This window comes from Chlamydotis macqueenii, chromosome 3 (genome assembly GCF_036417535.1).
Source record: "Chlamydotis macqueenii isolate bChlMac1 chromosome 3, bChlMac1.mat, whole genome shotgun sequence".
Classification (NCBI taxonomy): domain Eukaryota; kingdom Metazoa; phylum Chordata; class Aves; order Otidiformes; family Otididae; genus Chlamydotis; species Chlamydotis macqueenii.
Window position 1 is genome coordinate 21,472,855 of NC_141558.1, and position 26,074 is coordinate 21,498,928.

Below are 26,074 nucleotides of genomic sequence, written 5' to 3' on the forward strand. Positions count from 1 at the left end.
ACCGTGAAACTCTGCCAAGCACCAGTGGATGCACTGAGGGGGGAACGGGACGCGGGATGGGACGCAGGACGGCGCGGCACGCAGGCAGGCGGTTGGCGGCCGCCTCGGCCCCGCCCGCCTCACCTGCGGCAGGTGCGCGGCGCGGCGGGGCCGCCCCGGCCCGGCCCAGTGCGGCGGCGGCGGCGGCGAAGAGAAGCGAGGCGAGGCGAGGCGGAGCAGGAGCAGGGAAGCCGCGGGTCAGGCAGGAGTGAGTATCCCCGCGGGTCAGGCAGGAGTGAGTGTCCCCGCGGGTCAGGCAGGAGTGAGTGTCCCCGCGGGGGGCAGGTGGGCTCCTCAGCGGGGGAACCGCGGCGGGAGGCTGCCGCCCTTTCTCGGCTGCCGCCGGGGCTTCCCCCGCCCAGGCGGGGGCCCGCTGCGTCCTGCCTGCCGCCACCACCTCCTCCTCCTCCTCCTCCTTCTCCCGGGCTGGTGGCCGTCTGTCCGGCGAGCCGCTGGAGCGGGCATGGCGGAGGGGAGGGAGCCGCCTGTCGCTGCTGCGGGGCCGGTCAGCCCCCGGCGAGCCCCTCGGGTGTCATCCCCCGCGGGTCTCTGCCGTGCGGAGCCGGTTGGGCGCTCACCGCAAACCGAGCAAACGTGCTCCTGCACGGCCAGCAACGCTTAGGTTTTTAGCTGATGTCCCTTCTCGCCCAATGTCGTGGCGTGTGGTGCATCCTCCAAGTAGAAATTTAAGACGTGTCACATACGGTGTTGGCCTCACCAGGCTGCTGGTGAAGTTGAGCACAGCTGCTTTTCGTTATCCAGAAGAGCCTGAGTATTTTTTTTTTTTTTTTTAAATATTTGGCTTCCTCTGTTGGGATATCCCGTGTACCTGGCTGGGGTTTGTAGTGCTGGCTGCCACCAGCCCACAGTAGCAGGGTGTGGCTGGGACTGGATTCCTCTGCTGCTCTTAAGACTCGTTCGCCTTGTTTTTCAGTTGAAGTGCAGCACTTTGGAGGTTAAACAGAAATGCCAAGTTCTAAATTTTGTGTCAAACCAGTGGCTTTCAAATGAAAGTGGTGACTAATTAACCATTATAACCTGAAAAGCTTATGTGTAGTATGTTTTCTGTGGAATTGAACAAATAACACATTTCTTTGTATGCAACTTCATGTGCTGGCCTGCATATCTCATGCTTTTGTAAATGCAGTTGTTCAACTGCATGTTTTCGTATTTATTTCTTTTACTTTGCAGTGGAAATAATTGGTAGTCAGAAACATTCATTCTCTGTCGAGCATTCCCCTCTTTATGTGCTGCAGCACTCTGCTGTTGTGCAGGTCTGCTTGCAGGCGTCAGGAGTGCGAGGTGGTGGAGCCAGAAGGGGCCATGGCACTGCTCAGTTATCAGATGTGTCCTCGGCGAAGGAAAGAAGAGTAAGAGGAGTCGGTTGTGTAATTCTCACATGTAGCTCTGCCACGTTATATAACTTGAGCAATGTAGAGTGCCTTTATTTTTGTTTTCTATCAAGTGGAGTGCCTTGTGGTGTCAGTATAGGAAACAGATTCACCACCACCTGTCTGTGCATTTGTAAGTTGGGGGAAAGTGAAACTGTACATAGAAGTGAGTGCTTTGACAGACCATTCTGGAGTTCATATAAACCCCACTATTTGTATGTGTGTATGTTACATGTAGGCATGTACCTAACTCTAACTTTGAGATAAAGTATTTGTGTTTCCATGTCTTGGGGAGGATGGTTATCTTAAGTGTTGTTCTGCATCCTCAGCCCTCAGTAGCGGAAGAGAGTTACAGTCTGTACCTTCTTCAGTTAATAGCTAGTTCACAACTTTGAAATGAAGTGTAGCAGAATTCACTTGTTCTTTTTCTTGTATCATGGTTTCTCACCACTAAGAATTACTATGTCTGATGTGATAAGCTCAATATTTTTGAGTTTTTTAAACATCCATTACGTTGTTGTAAAAGAGCCTGCAATGCAAGGCTGCTGCGAAGAAAAGGCTGTATGAATTAGTGGGAGAGAAATGCTGTTGTGAACAAGACAATCTAAGAGCTTAGGTAGAGCTAGGGTTCTTCAAACTCTTGATGAATAAATATCAAGCACTTACATTTATTTTTTTTTTTTATTCCTTTTAGTTTGAAGAAATGTTTCCTGGATGATTAATTGTAGAAATTAATTCATTGTGGGAGCTAGTAACTTCTTAGATTTGACACATGCACATAGGGAATTGGGACGTATATGAAATGAGGAAATAAGAAGGTCAGAATGATAGTGACAATTCTACTGATAGAAGCATTAAATATTTTCTGCAGGAAAACATTTTGTTAAGGTACCCAAATACTTTTTCATGTAAGTTATTATTGTAGCATACGTGGCTATTGTGTAGTGCATATTGGGGTTGTAGTTTGTCACATTTTTATTCTCTCTGTGCTTCTGTCCCTGGTGAGAAAATAAACAAGAAGGTTTTTAGGATTTTGTTCTGAAAAGCACAGCTTTTTTTTTTTTTTTTTAGTTAAACTTTTCTTGTGTAAAGATTAATGTACTTGTTTACCTGCTTGGATTGCCTTGAAGTGTATTCTTTGTGATTGAAATAGAGTTAGCAAGCCAAAGTTGGGATTCCCCTTGGGCTTTTCCCCTTACCCCCATGTCTAAATTTCACATATCATACCAACTGTTATATTAACAAGAAGAGAGACAGGCAGAACTGAATTTCTAGCTCTCGCTTGGCTTTGGTCATGCTACTTATCTTGCTCGGTGGGCAGCACCCAGCGCCTTTGGTACCAACTGTTTACACATCAAACATATTACAATAAGTGTATATGAAAGACTTGCTAAAAGAGTTTCAGGTAGACAGTTTCATAGGGCTTGGGTGGTGTGTTAGATAGGTGTGGTGGCGTGTTTTGAGCAAAAGCCTGCAATTCTTGTAGTATAAACTCTTGGAAGAGTTCACTTGTTAGTCTCAGCCCTCAGGGTAACTCTGTCTTTGGTTCTTGTTGTAGAGCATGCCATTGTCTTTAAATTGCTGAAAATACTGTTTTCTGACTATCTTTGTACAAACTGAGTGATTTCTTTCGCATGCCCCTTGTGTTTATCCTCTCTGCAAGTGCAAAGGCTACAACTCCGTTGCAGAGCTGTGGACTTGGGATTTTATCATTCTTGTAATTGCTAAAAGTTACAAGGATTTTTGAAGACTTTTAGCTACAAATGTTTCACTGCTCTGCCTCTCTTGCAGTTGAGCAGATGTCTGATGTGCTTTTTGGAACAAATCCTCTGATTCCACTGTGCCTCAGGCAGTTAACGACTGCTTTCACCTGGCTGCAAAGAGCAATTTGTCTTGGAACACTGGCTAATAGTAAAAGTAGTAAAAGTGCAGATTGGGGCTGAGGCAGTTTCCCTCTCCCGGTTCAGTTACCACAGTTACATGCTTCCAATAATACTGGCCTCCTTTGAGTTATCTTCAGAGGTATTTGGATTTCAATAACTCACAGTAATATATTTGAAAAAAACAAACAAACAAACAAAAAAAAACCCCACAAGCTTACAGAGATGAGAACAAAGTAAGAAATCTGTTCTCTATTTCCATTACTTCATTTCTGTCAATGGGAAGGATTCTGTGTTTGAAGTGGTTATTTTTTAAATAAAGACTTGTTATTCTGTAGGTTTTGATTTTACTTCATACTGTGCATTTGCATACCAAAATCCAAATTTCTCGTCATTGTTGTCTGACTTCTTAGCTGTCTGGAAATAAGCATACAGATGCAATGCAGGTGTCCATACAGGTTTTCAGAAGTACTAATCTTTAAAATGGCATTTGTCCTCCCCCCCACCCCCAATTACTGTGATATAAATATATAGATGTAATTTTGGAAATGTAAGCTTAATAAATTCAAGAATGATTTCTTATTATAGCCGCCTTCTCAATTCAATTAAAATCTTCAAAATACCGTAAATGTCTTGGCTTTATGTAGTGATAGAAATGTCTGTGAGATTCTCCTCTTTGAGAAATATAAATTGTCGGACTATTTTCCTTTTAGAGAAGGTGTTGTATTCTCTTATGTGACATTCCTTTTTCATATTTGAGTTCTTGAAGGCTGAATTTAGTTGTAACTTTAGTATACCCATGAGGTTTTCCTGTGCACAAGCTGTTGACAACAGCTCGCTTTAACAGGTTATTGCAGGTGAAACAAGGAAAACCAGACTGGTTTTAACATGGATAAGAGTGAGGCATTTTCTAATTTTCAGCTTTATTTTTAAACATTGTTTCACTTCTGTCCAATGCAGTGTTTGGGAAGAAGAATCTGATTGTTACTGTATTTCCATCTCTCTTAGGTAAACCTTAAAATATGGCCAGCTCCTTGTTTTCTGTATGCTGAAGTGTGCAGGCTCTGTTCTCTCTACCCCTCCACTGCCAGTACGAGCTTCTTAATGCAATACCATCCAGTAAACATCTTGTTATCCATGGAGGGGAAGAAGGAAAGAGTAGTTATGTTAATTTACAGTATAAAAACCTTTAGGGTTATGAAAGCACACATTAGAGTCTTTCTCGCTCAGCCAGCGCTTTGCAAGACCACGTAGTTCCTGCTGTAGTACTTGTACCTGCCACAACTCATACTGTCTGTGATATTGCACTAAGTACTCACAGCAAGCTTGTTGAGGAATAGTACTGCATGAAAGTTGGTAAAATTTCAGGAATCGAGGTGATGAGGAGCATTGCAGAAATGCATGAGATTAGTGTAATCACTTTTTTTCTCATTTTCAACTTTGCTTCCATTGCCTTACACTGATGTATTTTCTGTTATCTTCTGTCTCCCTGGCTGTTCTCCAGGCCCCTATGGCAAAACTGTACAACATAAACGATTGGCATGAACCTCGGTGTCAATAATCGTTACTTTCTCATTTCCTGCTACTGCTTTTCTAAATGACTCCTTGCCGTACCCTTAGTGCTTTCCAGCAGCATGATCAAAGTGCTCATTCTGAGGCTTTCCTCTTACATGCTTCTTGGAGTCTCGAAGAAACAGTATCTACTCGTTGCCTGTGGCTCCAAAACCAGGAGTAAGGAGCTCGGACTCTAACAACAGGAGTCCACTGGGTTTCAGCTGAAGGGGATGATTATTGCCTTTATTTTATTCCATCTTTTTCCTCCAAGTTCCTTTTCAACTTCTGACACTATTTCCTTGGACTCCACAGATCTTAACTTGACATTTCATTGACCTGGCTCTTTTGCTGTCTACCATTGGCCTCAAGTGCTAGAAGTAGCAAACTGATGGAGACATGTTTGACATAGTCTGCTGCTTATCATCCTTTGCTCTACAGCCTTCACTTTTTCTTGGGTTAGACAAAATGCTTATGATGGCACGTCTTGCACGCTGTCCTAGGAATTCCAAGTAGCAGATGAATCCGAAGGCTGGAGCTGGCTACCGCAGTACCACGCTGTTACACATTTGTGAAACCAAAATTACCTTAATCTCTTTAATTGTAATGCTGGATTGAAATCTCTTGTTTAGGCTCTTTTCCAAAACTTCAGTCTTGCTTTTCAGGTTTCTCTTTCCCATTAGATGATGTTCTTTAACCTTTCTTGTCTATGCTAGTTCTCATGTTTATGAATGTTCTTAATTCATAATTTTGAATGTTCTCTGTTCATACAAGTTTTTTAGCATTGATGTTGCTGCTGTAACCATGCATATTTGCAAATCACCTATGCTTTAATGTAGTCTTGTGCTTTTTCTGAATTTTTTAGTGAAGTGAAAGCTGAATTACTGTCTGAGGCATGTAGAAGGTATTTGCCATTGTTTTTTCTTCTTTTTCTGACAAAAAAACAAGCCTGAAAACACCTTCCACCAAAATACTTCAAAGCTCATACATACATGGGCAACACATGTATGAAATCTGCCTGTGAAGCTTTGTCTCTACTTTATCATTGATCTACTTTGAAACTGTACCTTTGATGTGCAAGTTCTCATAATGTCACCATGCTTTATTTCATCTGTTCGTATTCAGCAGAATTTTGATTATATCAGAATTAGTTATAGCTTTCAAGTAAAAAGACTTTATTTATTCTTTATTATATACCTTGCTCAGATAATTCCACCAAATGTTCAGCCAACACATGATTACTGTTAGTCAGAATGTAAATTAGAGGCTGACGCACTTGCCTCATCAGCTTACAAATTAAGCAGTTAATCAATTTTGGTGTGATATTCCCCCATGGATTTTATGTGGCTGACTCACATATGCTCAATATCTTCTCCTTTCAACAACAAGCAGCAGTACAAATGAAGCTTGCTCCCAGCTGAGTGTTCGCTGGTCATGGCATTCCAAATCCATCAGTCAGCATATCCTCCTGATAGATGTTATTGTCTTATTGCTTCTGGTTACCTCTTTCCTGAGTGTTACTTGAATACAAAACAGACAATTATATATGCATACTTAAAAGCTAATAGTGAAGACAGTGCTACAGGATTATTCCTTATGTTATTGAAGGTGTAAACTGAGCATGGAACTTCCGCTTCTTTCTAAATATTTCATACAGTATTTTTATTAAAAAGCAGATATTTCTATAATGTCTGTTCAATAGACTTGCAATATCAAACCATTTTTTAAGAAAATAATTTTGTAGTTCAAATCCTAAAGTAAGCTTGAGGGGGAAGAGGACAATTTGATAGGTGAACAGAAGTTTAAACCCATTTATGATTTTGTCTGTTTATACAGTGATTAAAATAAGTAGAAACAAGATTTTGTCCATAACTCACTATAGAATCACAGAATCACAGAATTATCAAGATTGGAAAAGACCTAAAAGATCATCCAGTCCAACCATCACCAATACTTCTCAGCTAAATCATATCCCTCAACACAACATCCAAACGTTTCTTGAACACCCCCATGGTCGGTGACTCCACCACCTCCCTGGGCAGTGCATTCCAGTGCCTGACTACCCTTTCCGAGAAGTAATATTTCCTAATGTCCAGCCTGAATCTCCCCTGGCGCAGCTTGAAACCATTGCCTCTAGTTCTGTCACTGTCTACACGAGAGAAAAGGCCGACCCCTAGCTCACTGCAACCTCCCTTCAGGAAGTTATAGAGAGCTATAAGGTCTCCCCTGAGCCTCCTCTTCTCCAGACTGAACAATCCCAGCTCCCTCAGCCGCTCCTCATAAGGCCTGTGCTCCAGACCCCTCACCAGCTTCGTAGCCCTCCTCTGAACGCGTTCCAGGGCCTCAATGTCTTTCTTGCAGTGAGGGGCCCAAAACTGAACACAGTACTCGAGGTGCGGCCTCACCAGTGCCGAGTACAGGGGTACAATTACCTCCCTGTTCCTGCTAGTAACACTGTTTTTGATGCAAGCCAGGATGCCGTTGGCCTTCTTGGCCACCCGGGCACACTGTCGGCTCATGCTCAGCCCAGCATCAATCAGTACCCCCAGGTCCGTTTCCTCCACACAGTCCTCCAGCCACTCCGCCCCCAGCCTATAGCGCTGCCTGGGGTCTTTAGCCATTTTAGTTCTCTTGTATTTTGGGGTGCAAACCTCTATGTACTACTTTTTTTTTTTTTAATGTAAATAGTTTTGAATTGTCTCTGACAGATTTGTGTGGGTTGTTTTTTTTTTTTCCAATTACTGGTTTTTTTAACTAAAAAAAAAAAAGAAGCATAATGTTCTTTGCCTTTGGATAAAGTTTTGCCAAACTAATTGATCTAAAATTTTATAGTAAGAGTGAGGCCTCACCCTTGCCATAGAGCTAACTATAAAACTTCACCTTTTTAGTGTTGATTGTTGTCTGTGTCCTTATTGAATGTTGAATTCTGTCAACAAAATCTTGAGTGTGGCGTAGCCTAAGAGGGAGAGCCAAGCCTCCCTCTTTCCTCAGTAATAAAAATACGTGATTTCTTTTGCTGTAGCTCTAGCAATCTTAGTAAAATGGGAGTCCAGCCAGGCTTTATCAAGCATCCTATTATATATAATTAAGGTCAGGGCGTGGGCTTGTTTGGGTTTGGTTTTTTTTAAACAAGGCATCAGTTCCTTAAGAGTCCTGTAGGCATCCTGCCAGTTCCTTGGTATCTCTGTAACATCATGGAAGTAAATAAAGGAACTCAAAATGAGCCACTGGAAAGAATCATGTGGTAGCCACTTTGAGGAACTATGTTGGTTTTTAGCAATGAAAGAGTTTAATCAGTTGGCTTGTTGATCCTGTTATTAAAACCTTTCTGTGCCGTGCTTGCTTGCCAATTAAAGTAACTTTATTTTTCGGACTTGCTCCTGTCTCAATTAAAACCTGAATATAAGTCATCTTACTTGCAACCCTTCTCTACAAGGTGTACCTCTGAGCTCTTCAGTTGGCGGTGGGTTCAGCCTCTTCCTTTTTTCCTTCACTCTCCCCACTTCTGTACCTCTGCTGTGCATTAGAAATATCAGCCATTTCTTAGCCTGCTTCTGAAAGCACACAAGTATGTCTCCATGCAAAGTAACTGGCAGAATGTTGTTGTCAAGTCCTCCTGCTGTTTCTGAGTTCAGAAAAATAATCCTGCATTGCTTTAGTCTGTGGCAGGAAGGGAAAAAGCAAAGGAAAATGAAGGTGTGAATTCCTGTAGATACTCAGGGGATGCAGGGAAGCAATACTGATCTAGGAAACAAATAATACAGGGAGAAAGTGAAGTTTCTGCTGTTATTTTGAGGATGGGAAGTTGGGTTATTCTCATGCTTACTGTTGTGGTATACAGAAAGATGATGAATCTCTCTCCATCGCCCCTGTTCCCTGGTAATAAAGGAACCTCACACCATGTGGCACAAAGAATGCCCCTTTAGAGGCAGATTGCTCAAGTAATGCTATTTTTCTGTGCAATGTTTGCATTTGGGAATATAATGTTTAGAGTCATAGTGCAGATAAATCATAGAATGGCTTGGGTTGAAAGGGACCTTGAAAGGACATCTAGTCCAACCCCCCCTGCAAGAAACAGGGACATCTTCAACCAGATCAGGTTGCTCAGAGCCCTGTCCAACCTGACCTTCAATGTTTCCAGGGATGGGACATCTACCACCTCTCTGGGTAACCTGTTAATAAAAACACCATCCTGATCATAAAAAACTTCTTCCTAATTTCTTCCTAAATAGCAATACCAGAATAAAAATAAGCAGCGTAGGAAAATCATTGAGTCATCCTAGGTATCTTGTGAAACTTTCGAACACTGAAAAGGTTTACTTTCATGTCCTCCTTCCTGCCCCAAGGTGCACCTAAAACCTGATTTTGAAACCAATTATGTGTTGAGAGTTGAGGGGACAGTAAGGTAGTAACAATATTACTTTTGCTGACTCAATGAAGTTCAACTTTGACTTGTCTGCAATGAAATAGTAACTCCTACGTGGACATAAACATGCATACACTGTTTTCTGGTAACTAGCAAGTCTTTCTGCAGCAATTATGAATCTGAAAATGCATATGAAAAATATAAAGTGGGGTTTTTTTGTTGTTTTTTTTTTTAAACTCTTGTTTGCAGATGTTTAGATCTGAAAATATCTCGTGTTTTCTCAATGGACTTAGTTAAGGGATTTATCTTCTAATCTGGTTGATACAAGAGCTTTTTTTTTTTTTCCGTTTTTAGTAGTAAGAAGAATGAATTGGAGATATTCCTCCAAATTCTGAGATTGACCAAAGAGAGGCAAAGAGGAGGAAGGAATGCATGCAGAGATAAGGAAGAAAAGAGTGAGAGGATCAAAGAAGTTTATTTTATTTCTCTGTAATTTAGAAGCTGGATAATGCTTGCTTTTGCTCTGTAATGTTTTTTTATCTCTCTTGTGTATGTGTCTTATTTTCATTGTCTTGATCACTTTTCTCGGAGTCCTGCATGGTCAGGCATTTAACTGTCCATTTTACCACAGTTAAAATGAAGCATATCTTCCATTTTAATCTTATTGAACTGTAACAATAATTAAGTACCATGAAATGTGTATCTTGGGTAGACTGGGTAGGTGATCCTCCCCAAAATCGAGACCTCTTGGCTTATAAAATATCTGAAGTGAAAACCTACACACAAAAGTGTTCACCCAATTAAGCAAATGGACATCCACTGTGTGTTACAATATTAATTATTAATTATGTTATAATACTCTAAAAGTATTATTCATGCCTTCTTGAGAAGAACGGTGTTGCAATGTGCTTTTTTGACTGTCTTAATGTGTCTCCATACAAAAGCAAAAATCTTTCTGTTTTTCTTTTATGGCATGCTGGTAATGTTTCCCCTCTGACCCTGAAAATGCAATGTCAAGTTCAAACAACAGAAGTAATGGAGACACTTGCTCCAGCCCACCTTGTTAATGTACCAAAAGCAATTGTCTGTTCATGTTTTGTTTGGTCTACAGTGGCCTCTGTTCTTGCTATGTCGGTGTAACCAGGTTCCAATCTGGTAAACCAAGGAAGAAATGTGAGTTCAGGAATCCTGTAAGCTGGTTTACAATTTTAGTGCCGTAACAGTCAGAGAAAATTGCATGTGCCACTAGCTTTTTCTGAAGGTTCTGAGCTCTTAGAGTTTAGAGCTCCACCTTTCCCTGTCCTTTCACACATGGTGACTTGGCCATCATCTTAACTTTCTGAAAACAGCAGGGATGATTAGGAGATAGAATTAGTATGTCTTCTCTCTGTTACTGCAGTGCAGTTTAGAGTCTGTTGCATTCTGTGCATCTATTTCCTTCTGTTCCCAGAGAGGCTGATATTTCTGCACAACCTGAGAGAGTTGGGGCTGTTCAGCCTGGAGAAGAGAAGGCTCCGGGGAGACATTATAGTGGTCTTCCAGTACCTCAAGGGGGCCTACAAGAAAGATGGGGAGAGGCTGTTCAGTAGGGCCTGTTGCGATAGGACAAGGGGTAATGGTTTTGAAATAGAGGGAGGTAGATTTAGATTGGATATTAGGAAAAAAATTTTTACCATGAGGGTTGTAGAACACTGGAACAGGTTGCCCAGAGAGGTGGTGGAAGCCCCATCCCTGGAAATGTTCAAGGCCAGGTTGGACGGGGCTCTGAGCAACCTGATCTAGTTGGGAATGTCCCTGCTCCTTGCAGGGGCATTGGACTAGGTGACCTTTGAAGGTCCCTTCCAACTCTAACCATTCTATGATTCTGTGATTCTACCCTTGTGATATCTGCTGTCACTTCAAACTCCCGTGTTATACCTGCTGCATTTTCACCAAAGCCAAATGTTGCTACAAGCTTTCATGGGGGAAGCTAGTTTAGAGACTCAGCTGTTAAGATCTCTCTTATTCTGGGAATCTTCCTTCTTGCTTGGAGAATGTACTAGAGGGATATACTTCACTTTGAAAAGCAGAGGTGTGATTCCCATTCTGGTCAATGGAGCCTGGACAGAAACTTGGCTGACTTGCCACTAGGTGTTTCGCTTAGTCTGAGCTGAATTCCTTTCCAAGCTTCATTGATTTAATCTCAAAATGTCCTCACCTCCATGACTTTGAGTGGGAATGTTGCCCAGAGTGAAGAGGTGAATTCACTGGGGAACACTGATTAAAAAACTAGGCCACTTCTGACTGAAAGTTGTTTATGCACTATCTTTTCTATGCTTTTGTGAATTTTAGAACAGTGGAATTTTCTGGAAATATTGTCACTAGTTCTTTTCAGAGACAGGACATGAGGCTAGATGCATCTTTTGTCTGACGATATATTCATGTATTACTGGGACAATTTGTTGCTCATTAACTTCGAAATGGTGGGTGTTGATATGTCCAGACAGGAAAACGTGATGGCTTTGAGGACTTTTAGTAGATGTAGGAAGCAAGACTAACTCATATCTTCTTATCTGCACTAAGACTCTTTTTGCAAATCTACAAGTGAAACATTACTATTCATACATATACTGGTATTTATACTGTTGCAGAATATTAATATCTTATAATACTTGATTTTTTTTCAGTAGTTCGTTAGTGACAGCCGATCTAATAGATCTAAATGGAATCAACACTCTTCTGTAGAATATATGATCTCATGGATTTGAGGGGTAGATTTTGAGACTTTTTGTGTTTCCTACTATAGTCTACAGCTTTATAAAGCAAACAATCTGTCCCTAATCCTTGCTTTTTTTCTTGGTTGAAATCTACAGAGGTGCTTACGTTGTATCTCATTGGAGACAAAATATTGATAAGCCATTCAACAGGAAGTAGATTTCTAAAGGAAATTTCCTGGTCTGAAACAGAATTCTGTTTACTTTCAGAACACTCTGTAAGTTTAGCTCTAAGAGAAATCTCCTGAAGATATGTTAACCTTTTAGTGTTCAGTGGTCAACAGTTGCCGATTTGAAGGACAGCAGAGTTGATGGTGGTACAGAGAAGAGCAACTAAAGTGATCAGAATGGTGGAGAAACTGCCTTGAGGGCTGGGGGACTGTGGTTATTTATAAAAGTGTGAAGGTAGTGGATAAGTTGAATGCAGTAGTTGTTCACCAGAATTAATGAGACATAAACTAGCAGGTGTTCACTGTAACTAGTAGATTAATTTAAAATAGATCAAATATTTCTTGAAGTAGCAAGTACTGAAGTGATGCTGAAGGAGTTCTGGAGGCAAAGAGTGTTAGCATGTTTAAAAAGTTATTAGACAAATTTTTATGCAACAAGCCCATAAATAGTGACAACAGAGGATGTATCTCCAACATCTTTGCTGTTACCATTGTGGATTCTGAAGAAGTACAAGGGGAGCAGATTGCAGAGAAGAACGGGGCTTGTGTGCTCTTCCTAAGTGGCGTTTGCTGTTACAAACATCAGAGACAAAATGTGGGTCTTACGCAGAAGATAATTTCTTGTATTTGCTGCTTCCCAGGTTGCTTGGTGTACTCTGTTTATAAAGAATCACTTTTCCTGTACAAATTACACTGGTTTACTTTTGAATGAGCTGTCCTGAACTGGCCGTAGATAAAATTTATTTCTTTCATGTTTTACAGTGAATAACCCTATACCTTCCAACCTGAAGTCAGAAGCTAAAAAGGCAGCTAAGATATTACGAGAATTTACAGAAATAACTTCCAGAAATGGACCTGATAAAATCATACCTCGTGAGTACAGAAAATGTTTTGGTTCAGCTAAAACCTTCAGCACTCTCCTGTATTGCAGTCATGCTCTTCTTTACCAATTCCCTCTGTTTTCACTGACCATAACTTAGAGAGAAATGAAGGTCTGGAGTGCCATAACTTTTCTGAAAACATTTTGGAAGTAAAGGGGTTCAGTTTGCTGTATCCTAGGCAGACATTACGTACTGGGAGAGATCTTTTGCATATTTACAACCACAGGGTATCTGCACAGGAAGGCTTCCCTCTTTGGTGAATGGGCTGTCTCATGCTCACCCTGCGAATGTATGTTCTTAAGGGAAAACCTGGAATATTAGCTGTAGTTCTTGAATATCTCTGTGTTTATTAGAATTAGCTAGATGAAAATAAGTTGAAGGAAAGAAATCAGTGCATTTCTCCTTTGATACTGATTAAGCACTCTTATTTGCTACTGACCTGTTCTGTGTTTCTTCTAGTGTCTTACCTTCATCTGATGTTGCTGCTTGTGGCTTTGAACTTATAGCTATTATGTTCCAGGACTCCTGTAATAAGACTTGCAGGATGATGACACTTGATTTGCCACAAACACTGTCTAATGATGTAAGCTGATTAGGCTGCTGTGTGTTGCTGTGATTTAAATTCAGACTCCTCTCCTCCAAAAATATGTAGACGTGGATGTTGACTATTCACTGCCTTTTTGTCTTGCTAAGGTTACTCACACACAATGTTTGTGGCAATAAGCAAACTAATTCTGTATGAGCTAACCAGGATGGGTGAAGCAGTTGTGGCAATGTAGAGATCAACGCATGCTACTGTGGCTTTGTGGTTCACTGTGGAATGGAGGTGAGGTGTCATTACCAGCTCAGCACATTTGCAGCTTTCTTTAAGCTTTTACTTTGATTTCTTGACTTTTATGTGTTCAAAATCCTTAAATTTAGAGTTTTATTCTCCCCTTTTATTAGAAATTCTCTTAGATCTTGAATAAATGATTTTGCTATTTCAGCGCATGTAATAGCTAAAGCCAAAGGCCTTGCAGTTTTGTCCGTTATCAAAGCTGGATTTTTGGTGACCGCTCGAGGCGGAAGTGGAATTGTATTAGCTCGTCTTCCTAATGGAAGTAAGTGGATGTTTTCCTTTTGTACTTCATGGGAGAATTAAAATAATTTTTTTTTCTTTTCTTCATTATTTCTTTTCATACCATAAAACATGAGATGTGTGAGGAGTCAATCCAGTAGATGACAATGTTTCGTTTGAAAGCTATCTTTAAAATGTTTTACCTTACGTTGGACCAGATTTAAATAATGCTTTCAGTATCTGTGTAGAAAAATATTAAATTGAAAAGTGTATCATTTAAAATTCATTAGAAGAATGAATTATGCCAAGTTATGGATAACTGTATGATAGATAATTTGTAACAAAGACTTGTTTAAATGGGGGTTTGTATTTTTTAAATTTCTTCCTGTGGCATAAACCAGTATGGTTATATGATGCATTGTAGTGTTTTGAGCATAGCTTTAAATAGAGAATTTGTTAGTGTTTTTTAACTCTTAATAATAAAATGAGTGTTTCTTGTAAGATGTGATAAAAATTCTGTAAATTTGTCTTGTTTTGCATGACAGCCTGGTCTGCTCCTTCTGCAATAGGAATTGCTGGCCTTGGTGGTGGATTTGAAATTGGAATTGAGGTATAATTTTGCATTTGAAATACTTGTTGGGAACTTTTTTGCAATAAATTAAAATACTTTGACAAAGATCTAAATGTTAATGAGGGAATAGAATGACTTTTTCTGTGTAAAAAAAGCTATTTTGTTTGTCTTGTATAAATGAATTTTATAATAGAGGTTTTGAATAAAAATAATTTACTTTTCCTCAGTTTCTCACTTTTAGCAGTCTGAATTTTTCCCTTATGGAAGACTTCCAGTCAGTGTTCACAAATAAGCCAATTGGAGTTAATTGAAAGTATCCTGTACTTAATACTGTATCAAATGCTTTGTTAAAGAGCACAAGCTCTCTATCTGGCAAGAAACAGTGTAAGGAATTGACAGTGGAGTAAAATGGAGCCTAGCTAATGCGTTGTACTTCATGCATTTCCCGCTCAAACTTGTGATTAGCGACTTCACCCTTCAGTTTGGTGCCTGCTCTGAAGGAAGGGTACAGGAAATGAGCCAATTTCCAGCCAGCAGAAATAGCTAAGCAAGGGACTTTTGGCACGTTCAGAGAAATCTTGTTGATCCGAGCCCTGACAGTGCCTCTGCTTCCCTTCTCTTCATCCTCACAGCTCCTTCACCCTTGTTTGTTTCTGTCTTTGCTCCTCTTTCCCACCTGAGCCTCCAGTTCTGTCCATCTCTTTTCTTTCTGTTCTGCTGATTCCCAAAGAAAATCAAAGTAACAGCACGCTGCCAACAAGATCTCTTGCAGTGGGCATTCTGCTCTTTGCAAGAATCCATGCATAGCTGATCTGGGTGGTCCATGCCAGTCCCCAGTGTCTCCTACAACTGACCAGCTATCCCTGTCCTGACAACCGGTCAGCCAGCACGCACATAATGAGCAACAGATTGATATTTTATTGTATCCTCGTTGTTCACTGTGTGATCTCAGGCATTATTACTGTGCACTTTTTAAAGGATGCTGTGAATACAAAATTGTTATTTTTTGTAAGGGTTTTTCTTTGGTTTTCATGAGTACGAGATACGAATGCATTACAAAACATTGAGCCCTAGGGTGTGCTTTGGGTTTGTTTGGTTTTTGTTTTTTTTTTTCTTTTATGACAATGAAACAGTCTTCATGTACTTTGATTAATCTGTGAAGCTTTTCTTTTAATCATCTCCGTCTGATATTTTAGATAATGTAACCATTTACTGTTGATACTTACTCAAATAATTTCAATACAGAACCTATTTCTGAGAGGGTGGGTTTTTTTCTAAGCGATATTGTGCCCTTCATTTGAAATTTTAGTCAGCTTAGAAGATATTGTTTCCTTACTGACATTATTATAATATGATCATATTTATTTCTTCCAGAGAAGAGATGCTATTCAGAAATACCTAAGTGGCTTAGGAGCCCAGAGTCCAATTGCAGTGTTCTATAAGTCATATATAAACTTAAACCTTGTAGAAATTGATTGAATTTTATTCCTGTAGAAATTGATTGAATTTTATTCCTGTAGGACAGATTATAGTTGGCATAGTTTTAGTGGTACTTATGGTTGGTTTTAAATAACAAGAAGGAAATCACAGACTTCAGACGTCATAGTGAACAACCTGGTACTCCAAAGATCAATTTTAAAATTTGTCTAAATGCTTTCATTGAATGTTTTCTCACTATGAATTCATTTAGCTTTAGCTGTGGATCTATCCTCTTAATGGATAAGAAGAGGTAGCAGCATCCTGAATGACATTCTCTGTCCATTCCTGAATGATTCAGAAACTACTCATGTCAGACATTTTTTGTTTGGGATGGGGTGGAGTTTACCAGAGGGCTAATAACAAAGGCCTCTTTCACACTGTGTGTAATACTCCTGGCCCAACTTTGTTTTGCAAATAATCTAGTATTTGCTCTTGTATTCCCTGCTGTCACTGTTTGGAATTTGGGGTAAGTTGAAAGTTTTTTCTGAACCTGGCTTTCAGTCAAGTCCATCAGATGAAAGATCAGGCACAGTAGTCCTTGAGTAGTCAAGACACCTGTTGAAAAGACAATCCATTACAGAAAGCTACAGAAGTGTAATCTACTCTGTTGAACAGGCTGATACTGCTGCAGTTTGTTCTTGGTTTTTTTTTTTTTTTAATACATGTAGTGTGTTTACTGAGCTTTGAGGTAAGAGAATGATCTTTATAGGATCTTTCCTGTGTTTGAAAGACTTTTCCTTCTTTAAAATGCTTCCTAGTTTGGGAAGAGTTGTAGAGAGACAACTACTGAAGGAGACATCTATTGAAATTTGTTAAATTGAAGAGCATTATAGTTTTACAGTACTGATGGTAATAGGCACCAACTTAAATAGTAGTAGAAGTTCTTTGATACTTGCATTTTGTGTCACAATCCAGGCAGATAAAGTCTTTTTAAATAGTTCTTTTCTTTTTTTTCTGTTTTGCATTTGAATCTTTCAAAAATACTGTGTTAGCTCTTCAGTTATTTGATTTAATGGTTTATTGAAGAAACTGGTTACATCTCATGTATTAAATTCTTTAAAAATCACATATGAATTCTCATATATATACACATATATTTATATATATGTAAAGATATATATTTCTAGAAAATAAAATTTTGTCAGTAATGGGAAAACCTGTATCCTTTTTGCTGTTTATTCTTTGGACAGTAATTTTTAGTTTTTGTTTACTAAGTTGTGTCTTGCTGTTATTAATTCAGTTATGGAAGGATCAAAATGATTTTCTTAATCTGATCTCTATTGTCATCTGAAAATGCCTTCATAATTGTTTGCAAAAACCATAGAAAATAAAAAATTGTTAATTAGGAAATTTTGAATTAAAATAAGGTTTCTGTTACAGCTGTTGTTTATCAAAACCATATCAGCACTTGAGAAAAAAACAGTCAAATTTTATTTTAAAAGTAGGTGGAAGATTTTTAGTTTCAAAATACCTTGCAGAAAATGAATCAACTTTGTTATGAGAAGTATTCCAAAAGAATACTTTACAAGAAAGGAAGTAATTGTCTGAAAAAGCAAGAGATTCTCACTTGAATTTTAAAACCTTGATAAATCTGGAGCTAGTTTTCATTTGGAGAAGGGAATATCTTTGATACTCCCACCTGTTTTCCTGCAAAACATAGGATTTTTCTGTCATACTGTTCCAAATTCCTTCTTAAAAAGCATAGTACTTTTATTCAATATTTTATAGGTTTCAGACTTAGTCATAATATTGAATCATGAAAGAGCAGTAGAAGCTTTTGCCAAAGGAGGGAATCTTACGCTTGGAGGAAATCTTACTGTGGCAATTGGACCTCTGGGGAGGTGAGTAAAATACTTTCCTAATATGGGGTTGGTTTAACTACGGGGTAGAATTAAATATGGAAGATAGTTTTTAAAGCTATGTATAAACATTGACATGACTCTTTTTGCTATGTTACTTGACAACCTGAGCAACCTGTATGTTGATCAGACCATATTGTCCTTGTAGTATTACACCTTTTCAGTAACTTGTTGATTTTAATAAAATAATAAATAAAATAAAAAGACAATTGCTGTTCGTGTTGCAAAGCCGTATTGAAGAATGTCAACCAAAAGTTTTTTCCTTCTAGAAACTTAGAAGGAGATGTTGCCCTGAGAAGCTCTGCTGCTGTCTATACATACTGCAAATCTCGAGGACTGTTTGCCGGTGTATCTCTAGAAGGAACCTGCTTAATTGAAAGGAAAGAAACAAATCGCAAGTAAGTTCTCTTCAGATCTGGAAGATTAAGTGGAGGCGTAGAGACAAAATGAACTAGGACACATTCAATTTGAAAAAAAGAATTTATTGTGAGAACAAACTGTGCTGAGTTTAGAGTTTCTTGAGGGGCAAGAGTTTCTTTAATGTAGACATCTTGTAATGGGTATTGAGGTCATGGTGAATGTTTTGAGATTATATATCTGTGGCAGGTTGACCTTGGCTAGCCACCAGATGCCAGCCAAGCTGCTCTGTCACTCCACCTCCTCAACAGGATGAGAGGAGAAAAAATAAGACAAGCTCATGAATTGAGATAAAGGCAGGGCAATCACTTCCCGATTATTATCTCAGGCAAAAAAAAAAAAAAAAAAAAACGCTACTTGGGGAAATAGTATTTATTGCCAGTTAATAAGAGAGTAGCATAATGAGAAATAAGAACAAATCTTAAAAAAGAAAACATCTTCCCCCTACCCCTTCTATCTTCCCGCACTCAACTTCACTCCCAGCTTCTCTGCCTCCTCCCCCCCCACCGAGTGGCACAGGCGGATGGGGCATGGAGGTTGCGATCAGTTCATCACATGTCATCTCCACTGCTCCTTCCTCTTCAAGAGAAGGACTCCTCACACTCTTCCCCTGCTCCAGTGTGGGCTCCCTTCCATGGAAGACAGCATAGTTCTCTCTCTCACATTTTGCCATTCCTGTCTCCCAGTTGCTATTGTGCAGCTTTTTTTTTCACCCTTCTTAAATATGTTATCACAGAGCACTACCACCATCACTGATAGGGTCAGCCTTGGTCAGCATTGGGTCCATCTTGAAGCTAGCTGGCATTGGCTTTGTTGGACACAGGGGAAGCTTCTAGCAGCTTCTCACAGAAGCCACCCCTGCAGCCCCACCCTCTTCTAAAACCTTGCCATCTAAACCCAGCACAATATTGCAGAAGATAGATATTGAGGTGTTTACTGCATAATGAGAAATATTCTTTTAGGCCACTTGAAACAAACAAAAAACCATCTGGTTTAGAACATTATTGGATTTGAGAAAACACTCAGTTTATGGAATGCTGTTTCATTTGTGCAGCCTATTAAGTTTAAAAGCCAAGAAACCTCTGAGTGTCTTGCACTTGCATGTTCTGTGTTGATGAAAACTTTGATTCTCCTAATATCAGCAAAGACTAATACTGATTTTAATGAAAGCATGTCAGTAACTTTTAGCTAGCTTCATTCATAAAATTGAGGTTCCAAAGTTTCCTTTCAGGAATTTTACTACATCATTAAGGAATCTATTACAATGTTTTGTGAAAGTGGTATGTGTTTCTTAGTTTGCTGTGCGACTAGCTTTCAAATGGTCTAGATGATGTATACCGGGTGACCAGGAATGAAATATTACTAGTGAAGAACATATTTGAAATACGGTGGTAGGGAGGCATTCAAGTTTGATACTATTACTTATCGTTCCAAATTTACAGCATTGAACTAGTTCTGTCATTTCTCAATAGATGATCAGTAGGAGAAATGCAGGGCCAGGGAAGCAGGGGGAACGTTTGCACAAGGTGAATTTGTCTAGATATTGAAATGTGATGATGATCAAATACCTAGCATCTTTTCTTTTGTATCAGGTTTTATGGGCAAGATATTCGTGCTAGTGCCATCTTGCTTGGTGATGTGCCTTTTCCTGCTCAAGCAGAAGATCTATATGAAACTCTAGCATCATTCACTGAAGTATATGAAAATGAAGAGCAAAAAAATAATCCAGGAAAAGCTGTAAGGGAACAAAGAAGGGTTTGTGCACTTCTTTTTCACATAGGCTTTTCATGTTCCTGATCTGTTCCTAGTCAGTGGTAATGTCGATGTTCATGTGTCATCCTTAACTTCTCTATTGGATGCTTAAAGGCATAACACATAGCAGATACTGCATGTGAGTAATACATTCGTTCAAGTATTGCCCTGGTAGTCTCTTCTAGACAAGACTGTTGCTGGTTTTGCTTTGCATCGTCCAGAATAATAAAATGTCCTTGATTTTATAATAGTGCATAATCAAATCTGAGGTGATGATTACAAAAATTTCTGTGACTGTTCCTTATCAAGTTAATCTGCACATAATAAGCATAGCAGATTTGATGTAGATGCTCTTCATTTTTCTACTTTTTCTGTCTTCCATTCAAACAATTGCATTTACAGTATAATACTGAGAACTGTAGGTGTTTTCTTGTAGATCTTGGTGTTACTGATAGATGGTCATTTACTTTCATCTTTGTTAAACCGATGCTGAATTACTTTGCAGTCATTTGTATGTCACTACTTCTTTAGTGTCCTTCATGAGTTCATGCAATTTCAATGGAGAAAGAGTGATGTTTTTTGTTTGTTTGTTTTTAATTCCCCCCACTCCCCCAGTGTAACTTGACATACCTCTACACTGCAGTTACAGTTTACTTCCACGTGTGATGCAACTTTTCATAAACATTTGTACCTTTTAGGTAAATGACCCACCTGCTAGACCATCGTCGAGACCAGAGCCACCTAAACCCACTGTTAGACCAACACCACCAGGTTAAAAACATTTTCATAATGATTGATTTATTCTCTGTAGAAGATTAGAGCATTAAAGCTAATGAATGTTATGTGATTATTATAGTAGTAGCTGTCTCTATAAAAATATTTTGCTAATACCTTTCCTTGGGTAAACACCGAAAGAATGTTGGAATAGTGCCGTGAGTGATAAAGGGTAAAGGTTTTGTTTGTTTGTTTTAAATTAACAAACCTTTTCTGTCTGACAAATTTGCTATAGAAATAGTGTTTGTATAGTTACAGAAGCATGTAATAGCTCACAGGAAGCATTCGTATTTACTGGATACGTAGAAGCCCCATGGTACAATGAAACTTCTTAGTAAAAAGAACAGTTCTACTAGAAACTGCTAGTCCTACTTCTAGAAACCTCTAGTTTCTGGAAAACGTAGTTTCTCTTTTAAGTTGTCATTTTAATAGGTAGAGGTCTTAGAGTAGAACAGAGGAGACAGAGTTTTGGCTTCATGACAGTTTGTCTACCAAAGTGCTCTCATTGAAAATGAGGCTTTACTGTGCAGCTCCTGTTAACTTGATTTATTTCTCTGGACAAGGATATAAGGCAAAGTCCCTATTTCTTTCTTCTATACTGCTCCTTAGATAACTGCAATAATTTTATAAGTATTGAACATGTATTAGAAAAGCAGTGTATGAAATATAATAATCTGTGTTAGTACAACATATCACTTACTACTTTATTTTCTCTTTCAGCTAAAAAGAATACAAACAAACTTTATCCTGAGCTTCCAAATGATTACGCCTCTGTGGGTAAGTACTAAGCTTACGTTTATTTTATTAATGCAGTGTGGAATCTGAGAAGTCCCAAAAATACTTTGGAAGGCATCTAACAATATCTGGCCATATGTACTTTTCTTTATTGTCCATGCGTTTAAAATGAGATTCAGGTCTTGTATGCTCTCCTGAAAATATTTCATAAATGTGAATCTTATTCCCTGCCTTTACATTCCAACAATGATGTTCTTTTTCTGAACAGCCGAAGGTTCTTTTGCTTTATTCAGTAAGCTTGAAAAATGCACTGAAAGTAGTAAAACTGTTTTACCTTACCACCTAATTGAAGTGAAAAAGAAAGCTGATATAACAAGCTTGTGTCCAAGTCCTTATGCAAGGTACTGTAACTCCTGTTTTAATTAAAAAGTGCTTCCATGAGTCATATCTGATTATGCTGGCATAAACACAGATTTCCATTGCCGTTTTACTCCTTGAGGTTTTTGTATTGACTTGAGATAACTCCGCATTATACTACAAAATATATTACTTGTTCATTGTTCTTTCTGATTCTCTTAAGTTTAAAACAGTTTCATCTCTAATGGGAGAATCTTACTCTGTAGTATTTACAACATAACTTTTGAACTCTGAGATCCATCCTCTGGAAACTTGTGATCTGTTAGGAAAAATTTTTATTACAAAAGTGGTTATATTCATTTGGCTGCTATAGGGTTCTTTCCCACCAGGAGTCTTGTCTTTCACAAGTAAAAGACTGTTAGCTGTTTCAAAGTCAGTGAAATAAATTATTTCTCCCATGAGATATATTATCCATTTGATAAATAAATGTTTTAGTGGTCTCTGCTAGGATCAAAATCAAGACCAATATACCATATATATATTACATTTATATGTATATGTTTATATATTGTAAATAAAAACACACATTTTCACATATTGCATGTACCACTTGAAAATAAAACGAAACAAAAGATCTCTTTTTTTTTTTTTTTTTGAACATGGATCTAAAGTCAAGCTTGATAATAGATCACAGTGAAAAGTCTATTACAGGCCGAGTACTGTGATTTAACATAGTATTTAAACTTTGTTGTCTGAAGGCCAAAATCATTATTGTATTTTTCATTTCTTCGTTCATGTAATTAGAGATTTTCACTATAAGTTAAGATAAATTATATGTGTCATTGTCTTTACATTCTCTTTCATATCTTATCTCCATACGTGCTGTTGGGGTAGATGTCTGTTGAAGGGACTAACATAGGAGGATCTTAAGCTGAGCTATTAATTTGACTTCTACAGATCAGAGACTTCCTGAGAATCAAAATTTGCTATTGTGCTGTAGGACTTTTACCAGGAGAAGAATGATGACTCATAGTAATCTGTGTTCAGCAGCTGTGATCCAAAAAGAAACAAAAATTGGTCTTCTGGACATTAAAATTAAACTTCCCCAGTCTTAAAAAAAAACCTTGACCAACTGAGAAGAGGTTTCTAAAGCAGTAGGAAAAACTTACAGACACGTTTGCTATATTAAATGGAATGTTCTTTCATTCAAGTGCACGTAACAAGGTAAAAATCTTCCAGAGCCATCTGCTGATGGCTTTCAAGATTATTTGAAATCAAAGTGTAGACTCAGTTAGTCTACAGAGGTTTCCTAATGATTTCTAGAAATACAGAAGCTTTTCTTTGAGGAGTGCAAGAGGCAGGATCTTGTGCAAATGACACTTCTGCAAGAAGTGTTGTCTCATGGTAAATTTTTGCTTACCTTACAAGCTTAGCATGGCATGATCTGTTGATGTGGTCTACCTAGACTTCAGCAAAGCCTTTGACACTGTCTCCCACGGTATTCTCCTGCAGAAGCTGGCAGCCCATGGCTTGGATGGGTACACTTGGCTGGGTAAGGAGCTGGCTGGAGGGCCGGGCTCAGAGAGTGGTGGTGAATGGAGTTAAATCCAGCTGGCTACCGGTCACAAGTGGTGTTCCCCAGGGGTCGGTGCTGGGGCCTGTCCTCTTCAATGTCTTTATTGATGATCTGGATGAGGGCATTGAGTGCACCCTCAGTAAGTTCGCAGATGACACCAAATTGGCTGGGAGTGTGGATCTGCCTGGGGGTAGCGAGGCCGTACAGAGGGATCTGGACAGGCTGGAGAGCTGGGCTGAAGCCAATGGGATGAGGTTCAACAAGACCAAATGCCGAGTCCTGCACTTCGGCCACAACAACCCCAGGCAGCGCTATAGGCTTGGGGCGGAGTGGCTGGAGGACTGTGTGGAGGAAACGGACCTGGGGGTACTGATTGATGCTGGGCTGAGCATGAGCCGAAAGTGTGCCTGGGTGGCCAAGAAGGCCAACGGCATCCTGGCTTGCATCAAAAACAGTGTTACTAGCAGGAACAGGGAGGTAATTGTACCCCTGTACTCGGCACTGGTGAGGCCGCACCTCGAGTACTGTGTTCAGTTTTGGGCCGCTCACCGCAAGAAAGACATTGAGGCCCTGGAACGCGTTCAGAGGAGGGCTACGAAGCTGGTGAGGGGTCTGGAGCACAGGCCTTATGAGGAGCGGCTGAGGGAGCTGGGATTGTTCAGTCTGGAGAAGAGGAGGCTCAGGGGAGACCTTATAGCTCTCTATAACTTCCTGAAGGGAGGTTGCAGTGAGCTAGGGGTCGGCCTTTTCTCTCGTGTAGACAGTGATAGAACTAGAAGCAATGGTTTCAAGCTGCGCCAGGGGAGATTCAGGCTGGACATTAGGAAATATTACTTCTCGGAAAGGGTAGTCAGGCACTGGAATGCACTGCCCAGGGAGGTGGTGGAGTCACCGACCATGGGGGTGTTCAAGAAACGTTTGGATGTTGTGTTGAGGGATATGATTTAGCTGAGAAGTATTGGTGATGGTTGGACTGGATGATCTTTTAGGTCTTTTCCAATCTTGATAATTCTGTGATTCTGTGATTTGCTTTCTGTTGCAGATTTTATTTTCATAAGTAAAAGTTCAAATGCACTCCGAATCCAAAGAAGTACTGTATGTTTCTAAAGGCTAAAGAATTGTCCTTATCACAGGGAAAAATCAACGTTGAAGTCAGTTCCCCTGAGTGTCTCAATACCATAGCCTACATGCGTATTGATGGGAGGCCGGAAAAGAGTTGCGGTCTCTTTCACATCAGTAACAAAGGGTGTATTAATGCTGGGTGATGGAACAAAATGAGCCTTAAAGCCATACCTCCTGTCAATAATCTCTTCCTGCCTGTTTATAGCCCAGATGATTTCAACAGAGCTGTCTAGCAGCTATAGCACGTACTAGCCAATCTTTATTGCAGGATTAGGTGCTGCAGGGGATATTCTACAGTGATCTGAAAAAAATGTTTTTTCATCTTTCTAGTTTAAAAAAAAAAAGTTATTAGATAACTAATAGAGTAGGAGTAGGTTTTGATTTTGAGCAACAAGCTTGTCTGGGTTGCCAGTAGTAAGGACTTTGGGGAGGGAGAGAGAACATTGGCATAGTGTTATGAGGTTTTGGTTTTGCAACAGTTACAAAAGTAGTAGAAAGGTTGAAATATTAGTTCTTCTCATTAGATGGAAGAAGAGCTAGACTTCTGGATGAAACATTTTTAATTATTTTATGTGGACCTGAATTATCTAGATAGGTAATGTAATATAACCTATTCCAAATGCAAGAAGAAGGTTAAATGAAAAACATGTTTTTCTAAACTGATAATGTGATACTTGAAGTCAGATGCAAGTAGATTGTTTTCATGTAACTGAATAATACTTAAGGTAATGCATTTAGTTGTAAAATGAGGTTCATTAATGCTTTAAAATGTTTCCAAAAACTTGGAAATACAACAAATTTTATTTTTAAAAAATTAATAATTTGCAGAGACCTTTTACAATTCTGAAAAACAAAAAAAAAACAAAAAAAAAAAAAAAACCAAACCTCATAGCTGATATAGTTATTGTGATTCAGGGAAGCATGGAGTTTCTACAGTAGTAGAGATTTTTCTGGAGACTGTTCAGATAAAGAAATTAGATTTGCTTATGAGAATGAAAGTTCATCCCTCCTCCCTTACTAGAATTGGGGATTTGCGGCTTTCATTTTTCGTCCCCTCTATGTTACACAACCTAATAAAAGGGCGGACTGGTCCTTCCAAGCTTTATTGCCATGACCTAGCTTTACTTTATCTGGATAGAAGGCTTCTGCAGAGTTTTGTACTGCATCTGTAACATAAATGACTTGTGGTTCTTTAGTGGACTACTTGGGCATTGTAAGTTCAGGAGAAGTTTATTTTATTAGGACAATTTTTTTAGATACATTAGGCTGTCACACTAGAATATCTAATCCTGGGTATTAGATTTTTATTGGTATTGTGTTTTCTAGTTATTTCTACTTGGGATT

General features: G+C 39.2%; 1 protein-coding gene across 1 annotated transcript in view; it reads left to right on the forward strand.

Moving 5' to 3' along the window:
- The first annotated feature begins 9 nt into the window (after nt 1-9).
- SH3YL1 (SH3 and SYLF domain containing 1) overlaps nt 10-26,074 on the forward strand; it is a 50,799-nt gene continuing 24,734 nt past the window's right edge. The window contains exons 1-9 of the mRNA XM_086744508.1: nt 10-247; nt 12,913-13,023; nt 14,018-14,131; nt 14,634-14,698; nt 17,867-17,979; nt 18,267-18,395; nt 20,007-20,151; nt 20,865-20,937; nt 21,661-21,717. Coding sequence (XP_086600634.1) covers nt 247; nt 12,913-13,023; nt 14,018-14,131; nt 14,634-14,698; nt 17,867-17,979; nt 18,267-18,395; nt 20,007-20,151; nt 20,865-20,937; nt 21,661-21,717 — 808 coding nt within the window. The 5' untranslated portion in view covers nt 10-246. The remainder of the gene's footprint in view (nt 248-12,912; nt 13,024-14,017; nt 14,132-14,633; nt 14,699-17,866; nt 17,980-18,266; nt 18,396-20,006; nt 20,152-20,864; nt 20,938-21,660; nt 21,718-26,074) is intronic.